This window comes from Hypanus sabinus, chromosome 9, assembly GCF_030144855.1.
Source record: "Hypanus sabinus isolate sHypSab1 chromosome 9, sHypSab1.hap1, whole genome shotgun sequence".
NCBI classification, from domain to species: domain Eukaryota; kingdom Metazoa; phylum Chordata; class Chondrichthyes; order Myliobatiformes; family Dasyatidae; genus Hypanus; species Hypanus sabinus.
This window is the reverse complement of record NC_082714.1, coordinates 100,528,096-100,536,691: the sequence shown is the minus strand read 5'-3', so window position 1 is coordinate 100,536,691 and position 8,596 is coordinate 100,528,096. Positions and strand designations below refer to the sequence as shown.

General features: G+C 43.9%; 1 protein-coding gene across 1 annotated transcript; it reads right to left on the bottom strand.

Annotated features, from left to right (window-relative positions):
• Positions 1-2,114: 2,114 nt before the first annotated feature.
• LOC132398886 (zinc finger protein 706-like) lies at positions 2,115-2,702 on the bottom strand. Its single transcript, XM_059978719.1, has one exon. It carries the CDS (start codon positions 2,584-2,586, stop codon positions 2,356-2,358), a length of 231 nt encoding a protein of 76 aa, XP_059834702.1. The 5' UTR covers positions 2,587-2,702; the 3' UTR covers positions 2,115-2,355.
• Between the last annotated feature and the right edge of the window lie 5,894 nt (positions 2,703-8,596).

The window sequence follows — 8,596 nt, the reverse complement described above, 5'->3', positions numbered from 1 at the left end:
TGTCATTTGTAGGAACATGTTGTAGGATCTCATGATGACCACTGCTATCAACATCCACCAATCTGCCATTCTGTAACATAGGGAGACACAAACTCACTCCCTCCTGATTAGACACTGGTATGAGTCAAATCACACCCATTCTCCTGATTGCGCCACCTAACGCATATTCCGTTGTCCACGCACCACAATATCCCACTATTCTAATGGCCCTTGTTGGTGTTGCACCCTAGATTTCTCCTCAAATTCCACCCCCTCCACCTTTACAGAATCCAACACTGCCAAGTGCCAGGATGTCAAGGATGTCCATTGGCCAGTAGTGCAGGTTGTCCACTGCCTGCTGTAGCACACACAGCCACCCCTGCAATGTGTGATGGGGATCAATAACCTAACTTACTGTTTCAACAGCTCATTCATATGCTCAATCAGCTCTGCTACCTGTGAATAGTATGGGATATGGAACACCCACAGTATGCCCATCTCCACAGCCTGCTATTGGACTTTTGGCTCCTGCAATATGTGAGCCATTGTCCGATTAGATCACCCAGAGGATCCTGTGCATGGGTAACAATCGTAGTGCTGGTCAGCACAGCCGCACGCCACCACCACCAGGACCCTGAAATATGTGTCCACCATTGTGAGGATATATTGTTTCATGTGCCAGCAGAGCCCCACATATTCTTCTTGCCTACCAGGCCATCCTCATGCCCCTTCAGATGAGTCTTTCGTCACCCATTAGCCACCCCTGTGATTAGGCAGGGCAGTGCACTGCCACTGTCCTGGCATCATTAAACAATACCATCCCTGAGCCTCTGCCCATTTGTTGCTCCTTCCCTGCTCTTCAGAGTGCCCATAATGTCAGGCACCCCGTGGTCCTCGTCCTTGGAAAACACTGCGGCCATTCTAATCTGTGCCGCTTGATGGACAGCATAATATTTGGCCTCACAAGTGTCCCGACAGGTGTGGGCATCTGTGATTAGACACCAATGCGCCCCTCCAAGATGTGTTCTGAATAGGAGTGCTCCCAGAGGGGTCACCCATACAACTCAAGGTTCTGCACTTGCCAATGAGGGATCCACAGTGTCAAGTCATCAGCCACTGCCCATGAGTCAGGATAGATAGTCACAGGACCTGTTGCCTCCTGTCGGGACCCTTCTCTTCTCAGTCTGCATTGTACTATTTCCAGTTGACAATGGAAGATCGCTGGGCATGGCTCTCTCAGTGGGTTACTTTGGCCGACTTTACCCACTGCATCATAGGGAAGTGTGGTTGCATCATAAGTGACTCAGAGGTAGTCTGATGTTCTGTACCCAATGGAGCCCACTAATAGGCCAACAGCTACCTCTTGAAGGAGGTGGATTGGATCCACAATCTCAAAGGACTGTGATGCCCTATCATCCCCTGCCCCAGGCTCCACTCAGCCACGCTGGGAGTAGCTGAAACCCATAGCTTGAACAGCACCCTACTCTGCCTAGGGGGTCAAAGGGAGGGCCTGCTCTACCGCCCACTTAGGTGTTTCAAAGGCCACCTGCTGCCCTGGACCTCACTGAAAGGCTGTATTTTTCCAGGAAACCTGGAAAAGGGAGCACAGCATCATCACCAGAGCACGAAGCTTTCTCTTTGGAGGTGGGCACTGTAGCACACAAAACCTACATTTGACCTAATCTGGTATCTCCAGCAGCTGTTGTATGCCCAGGAGTATGACATAATGGCTGGGGCCCTGAATTCTACTTGGAGTATATTTCCCTCAGATTGCACTAATTTGGTTATATTTTTTTTTGCAAGTTATGTATCATTTATGTTAAGTTAGGTTTGTAAGACCATAAGAATTAGGCCATACTCAATGACTTGGTCTCCTCAGTCGTCCATGGCAATAATTTCCATAGATTCACTACCATCTGACTAACGAAATTTCTTCTTATCTCTGTTCTAAATTGGCTTCCCACTGTCCTGAGGCTGTGCCCTCTGCTCTGTGACTCACCGACTATAAGAAACATCCTCCCTATGAACACTTCATCCAGACTTTTCAATATTTGATAAGTTTCAGTGAGATCCCTCCTCATTCTTTTTCTTTTTTTTAATTTTTTAAAAAACATTTTATTAAATATTATACACAATGATTGATTACAAGAGTAAAAATCTCTTACAATAATCAAAAATTCTGGATTTCAACAATGCATTTGAGTGGATTTGCCCATGGCCCAGATGGAATAAGGAGACAAGGCAGGAAAGCAATATATATTGTATGCAACTTCTTTGCTTTGTTGGTCACCATGAAGTTGTGCCTGCAGATTCTTCTTCCAGGGAAAGCACTAATAAGTGACTTGTGGTCATAAAAAAAAAGATGAGGCAATGTCTCTATGCCTGTACATCAACAAGTTCTGCTGGCATTGGTGCTTTAGGATGCTTGTTCTCAAAGTGCTGCTTAAATATTTTGGGATCTGGCATCTGGGTCCTGCAGACAGAACAGGTGTAGACAAGAGCAGCTTTTGCAGCGGTCTTCTGATCATGTCCGGTTCGTTTTTTCTGTTCAGCTTGCTTCTTTGCATTCCGCTGCTGGGATTGAAACTTCTGATGCCCACGGGCCATACCAAACAAGACAGCTGGCTCCAGCGAGCTCACAAACACAAGAGCCCCGCTTGGCGGGGAGGGAAGCAGATATCCCAGGCTGCCGGCCGGAGCGGAGACAATGGCTAGCCACGCCCCCTCCCCCTCCCCTCCTCATTCTTATAAGCTCCAGTCATTACAGGCCATCAAACAGTCTTCATTCATTAATCCTTTCATTCCCAGAATTGATCTTGTAAATCTCCTCTGGATCCTCTCCAATACCAGCACATCTTTCCTTCGATAAAGGGCCCAAAACTGTGTACTGCATGCAGGTGGTGTCTAACCAATGCATTATAAAGCCTCAGCATTACGTCCTTGCTGTTGTATGTTAATGCTGTCAAAATAAGTGCTAACTTGGCATTTGCCTTCCTTACTACTGTCTCAATCTGCAAGTTAATCTTTATAGAATCCTGCACGTCCCTTTGCACCATTGATTTTTGAATTTTCTCCCTGTTTAGAAAATAGCTGCACCTTATTCCTCCTATAAAAATGTGTGTCCATGCACTTCCCAACACTATATTCCATCTGTCACTTCTTTGCCCATTCTCCCAATCCATCTATGTCCTTCTGAAGAATCTTGCTTCTTCAACACCATTTGCCACTCCATCTATCTTTGTATCATCTACAAACTTGGCCACAACATCGTCAATTCGGTCATCAACATCATTCACATAAAACATGAAAAGAAGAGGTCACAACACTAACCATTGTGGAAAACCATTAGTCACCAGCAGCCAATCAGAAAAGACCCCATTTATTCCCACCATTTTGCCTCCTGTCAATCAGCCAATCTTTTATCAATGCTAGCATCTTTCCTGTAATACCCTGGACTCTTATCTTGTCAAGCAGTCTCATGTGCAGTTTCAAAGGCCTTCTGAAAATCCAAATAAATAGCATTAACTGACTCTTCATCGTATATCTTGCCCATTATTTCCTCAAAGAATTCCAACAGATTTATCAGGTTGTTGCAAGGACATGGCAGTGGAACAAACACAAGTGCTGAACACGGGCACGTAGCGAGCGTGGAATGGGTGCCAAGGGAGTCTTTACCCGGAGTCTTGGTTTTAGTAGAGAATACAGGAATGATGCTAGACTTAGAACTGATAGTCCTAAGAACCATGGAATAAGGTTACTCGTACATGAGTCAACCAACGAACTGGCAACTCCTTACTGTGGTTACGGAGTTTTTATACTGCATCTGCTGATGGAAAGCAGGTGTTCGTAGTTGGTGGAACCTGAGAATGATTGGAAACTAAATGAGGTGATTGAGGCCTAATTCCTCAGGTAAATAGCAAGGTGCCAGAAGGGGCAATGACACAGGTAAGATTTGCCCTTAAGGAAACCATGTCAACTTTGACCTGCTTTATCATGTGCTTCCTGGTAGCACAAAACCTTGTCCTTAATAATGGACATCATAAACTTTCCAACCACTGAAGTCAAGGTAATTGGCTTATAATTTGCTGTCTTCTGCCTCCTTCCCTTCTTAAAGAGTAGAGTAACATTTGCAGTTTTCCAGTCACGAACCATTCTAGAATCTAGTGATTCTTGAAAGATCATTACTAATGCCTCCACAATCTCTTCAGCTACCTCTTAGAGAACCATCTGCTGTAGTCCATCTGGTCTTTGTGATTTTTCTACCTTCATATCCTTTATCTTCCCAAGCACCTTCTCCCTAGTAAGAACAACACTCACTTCAGTCCCATGACACTCTTGAATTTCTGGCCTACTGCTAGTGTCTTCCACAGTGAAGGCTGATGCAAAATTCCTGACCCTGGCACCTGAAAGGCAAAATACCATCCAGGTGTCCTTATCACTTCCACAGAATCTCCTGTCTGCTCCCCTAAATATGGAATCCCTTATCACTACTGCACTCCTCTTACCACTTCCCGTTCTGAGCCATAGCATCAAACAGATACCTGCTTTCTGAGCCTTCTCCCTGGTAGGACATCCCCCCCCCCCCTCACCTTCAATGTTATCTAAAGCAGTATATTTATTATTCAGGGGAATAGCCACAGGGTTACTCTGCACTGGCTGCCTACTCCCTTTCTCTCCCCTGACAGTCACCCAGCTGCCTGCCCCTTGCAACATAAGGGTGGCTACCTCCCAGTGGCTCCCAAATGAACTGAGGGTCATCGAGCTGCTGTCCCACTTCCTCTGCATCTAAGGAGCTGCAGCTCGGCGCACTTCGTGCAGATGCTGTTATCAAGAAGACTTCAGGTCTCCTGAAGTTCCCACACCCCAAACAAGGAGCATACCACTAAAGGCTGATTTATACTTGTGCGTAGGGGCTGTGCCGCAGCCTACGCCATACCCTGATTTTCACTTCTGAATTGCTCTATGCTGTAGCGAGAATACATTGGTGTGCACCAAAACGCTAGTTGGTAGTGGGGTTTCTATGTCACTGTGTTGAGTTTCTTCGTGAGAGACATGGATGAGAAAATGCATTTCAAACGTTTTCGCCTGTCAGCATGTAGATTTGACCATTTGGTTCATCTATTTAGCATTGGTGTACGCACAGCCTACAAACATGGCGGAGAAGAAGCAACCGGAAATGCATAGGAGGAAATACGATGCTAACAAGTGGACCAATCACAGTTGTTGTGCTCTGCATCGCCACGAAGCATGACTAACTTTTCTGGAGAGGTACATGCCACCCTATGGCATAGGGTATGTGGCACCTACGGCGTAGATGTGACGCACAAGTATAAATCAGCCTTAACGTTGGACCTATTCCCAGTGCACTGGCTATGTTCTAACAGAAAAAAGAAATTGCGACCTTGCCTCAAACTTCTGCCTGTGCTTGCCCAAGCCTGCTGAACCACTTTAACCACTTTTGACCACTTTAACACTGCCTCCCTCCTGATGAGACTTACAGTTTTCAGATAACTCCCACCCTGCAAGGCGTGGCTCTCTCACTAACTGCGTGAAACAAAGACCTACTCCTGGCTAGACTTGCTGTTACCAAATGGCCCCTGTACTGCAGGATGTCGCTCTCTCACTCACAAGTAGCATATAGGTATTACAAATATTACATCAAAACAAGTTTGTATAATTTATATTTGCCATATGTGTAACATACTAAATTTCATGGTATTTATGCCCATGGAAATAAATTTAAACTTGACATTTGTGGAATGAACTTTATTTGTGAGCTCTTAAAGGATCAAAGAGGCAAAATAGGCCTGTTGTGATAAAATATGGCAAAACTTCTGTGCTTTAGCTTAGTGCAGCTGCTCCGTGTTAGTATAACAATCAGTATTTATTTATTTTTTGAGATACAGTATGGAATAAGCCCTTCTGGCCCCTCTGGCCCTTCGTGTCATGCCACCCAACAATCCCCCAATTTAATCATAATCTAATCACGGAACAATTTGCAATAACGGATTAACCTACCCAACAGTACACCCTTCTGCCATGGGGGTAAAACCAGAGTACCCAGAGTAAACCTATATGGTCAAGGGGAGAACATGCAAACTCCTTACAGGCATGGTGTGACCAATGGCAAGAATTGGACTTCTTGCCCATTGCTGACTCTATGCAGGATGAAGAGCCCAGAGTTTGTTTCTTCATTCCACTGTTGGGCTCCTATGGAGAACAATGCTGAGACCCCAAGATGCCAGCCTCTCCACGTTGAAGATTGAAATTATCTCTCAGATTCTGTCCCAAGACAACCTAGGCAAGCAACAAAGATCCTACTGACTTCAATGCAGATTGGAGTGGAAGGAATTAGATGGCAAGCTCTTTCTTTTACAGTGCCTATAAAACGTATTCACCCACTCCCCTCTTGGAAGTTTGTATGTTTTATTGATCTACACCATTGAGACACAGGGGATTTAATTTGGCTTGTTTGACATTAATCAACAGAAAAGGTTCTTTCATGTCAAAGTATAAACAGATTTCTACAAATTGGTCTAAATTTTGTTACAATTATTTAACATAAAATGATTGAATGCATAATTACTCACCCCCATCAAGTCAGCATTTAGCAGATGCACCTTTGACAGCAACTACAGCCTTGAGTCTGTGTGGCTAGGTCTCTATCAGCTTTGCACATTTGGACACTGCAATTTTTTTCCCCATTCTTCTTTACAAATCTGCCAGATTGCATGGGGATTGTGAGTGAACAGCCCTTTTCAACTCCAGCCACAAATTCTCAATTGGATAGAGGTTGGGCCTCTGACCTAGCCACTCTAGGACATTAACTTTGTTGTTTTTAAGCCATTCCTGTGTAGCTTTGGCTTTATGCTTGGGGCCATTGTCTTGCTGGAAAACAAACCTTCTCCCAAGTCACAGTTCTCTTGCTGACTGCATCAGGTTTTCCTCCAGGATTTCACTGTATTTTAGTGCATTCATTTTACCCCTCTACCTGCACAGGGCCTGTTGCAGTGAAGCATCCCCACAGCACGATGCAGCCACCACCATGCTTCACGGTAGGGATGGTGTTTTTGATGGTGTGCAGTGTTTCGCTTACACCAAACATAGCATTTAGTTTGATGGCCAAAAAGCTCAATTTTGGTTTTATCAGAATATGGAACCTTCTTCTAGCCGACTTCAGAGTCTCCCACATGTCTTCTGTGTATTTTTTTCAACAGTGACTTTCTCTTTGCCATTCTCCCATAAAGCTGTGACTGGGGAAGTATCCAGGCAACAGTTGTAAGCACAGTCTCTCCCATCTCCACCACTGAAGCTTGTAACTCCTCCAGGGTTGTCATAGATCACTTGCTGGGCTCCCTCACTAGTCTCCTTCTTACATTGTCACTCAGTTTTTAAGGACAGCCTGCTCTAGGCATATTGACAACTGTGCAATATTCTTCCCATTTCTTGATTATGGACTTAACTGTATGCCAAGGGATATTCAGTGACTCGGACGTACTTTTGCATGCATCTCCTGACTGATGCTTTTTAATAACCTCTTTGTGGAGTAGCTTGGAGTGTTCTTTTGTCTTCATGGTGCAGTTTTTGCCAGAATACTGACTCACGCAGCAGCTTGACCTTCCAGATACAGGTGTATTTTTACTCCAAACAATTGAACCACCTTGACTGCGCACACATCTCGAAAAACAGATCTCCATTGAATTAATTATGTCACTTCTAAAACCAATTGGCTTCACCCGTGATGATTTGGTGTGTCATATTAAAGGGGGTGAATATGTATGCAATCAATTATTTTGTGTTCTATATTTGTAATTAATTTAGATCACTTTGTAGAGATCTGTTTTCACTTTGACATGAAAGACTATTCCTTTTTTGATCTGTATCAAAAAAGCCAACTTAAATCCACTGTGATTCAATGTCGTAAAATAATAAAACCTGAAAACTCAAGGAGAGTGAATACTTTTCCAAGGTACTGTGAATTATTCCTTTTCGATTACATATTAATTGTTTCTATTTTCCGGTACTTTTTAATTGTTTATTTAAATTTTAATAACTTTCTAAATAATACCATCACATAGGAGCAGAGTTAAGCCATTTGGTCCATCAAGTCATTTGCACCATTCCACCATGGCTAATGTATTCATCTCTCTCAACCTCATTTTCCTCCTTGCTGACCGTAACTGTTGGCATCTTGACTAATCACGAACTTATCAGCTTCCACTTTAACTATACTCATTGACTTGTCCTCCACAGCCATCTGAGATGATGAATTCCACAGATTTATCACCCTTTGGCTAAAGAAATTCCTCCTCATTGCTGTTCTAAATGGACCTCTCTCTCTGTTCTGAGTCTGTGCCTTCTGATCTTAGACACACTTCTATAGGAAATAGTCTTTGCACATCACTCTCTCTAGGCCAGGGGTCAGCAACCTTTACCACTGAAAGAGCCATTTGGACCCGTTTCCCACAGAAAAGAAAACACTGGGAGCCGCAAAACCCGTTTGACATTTAAAATGAAATAACACTGCATACAACGTTTTGTTTTGCCTTTATGCTATGTATAAACAAACTATAATGTGTTGCATTTATGAAATTGATGAACTCCTGCAGAGAAAACG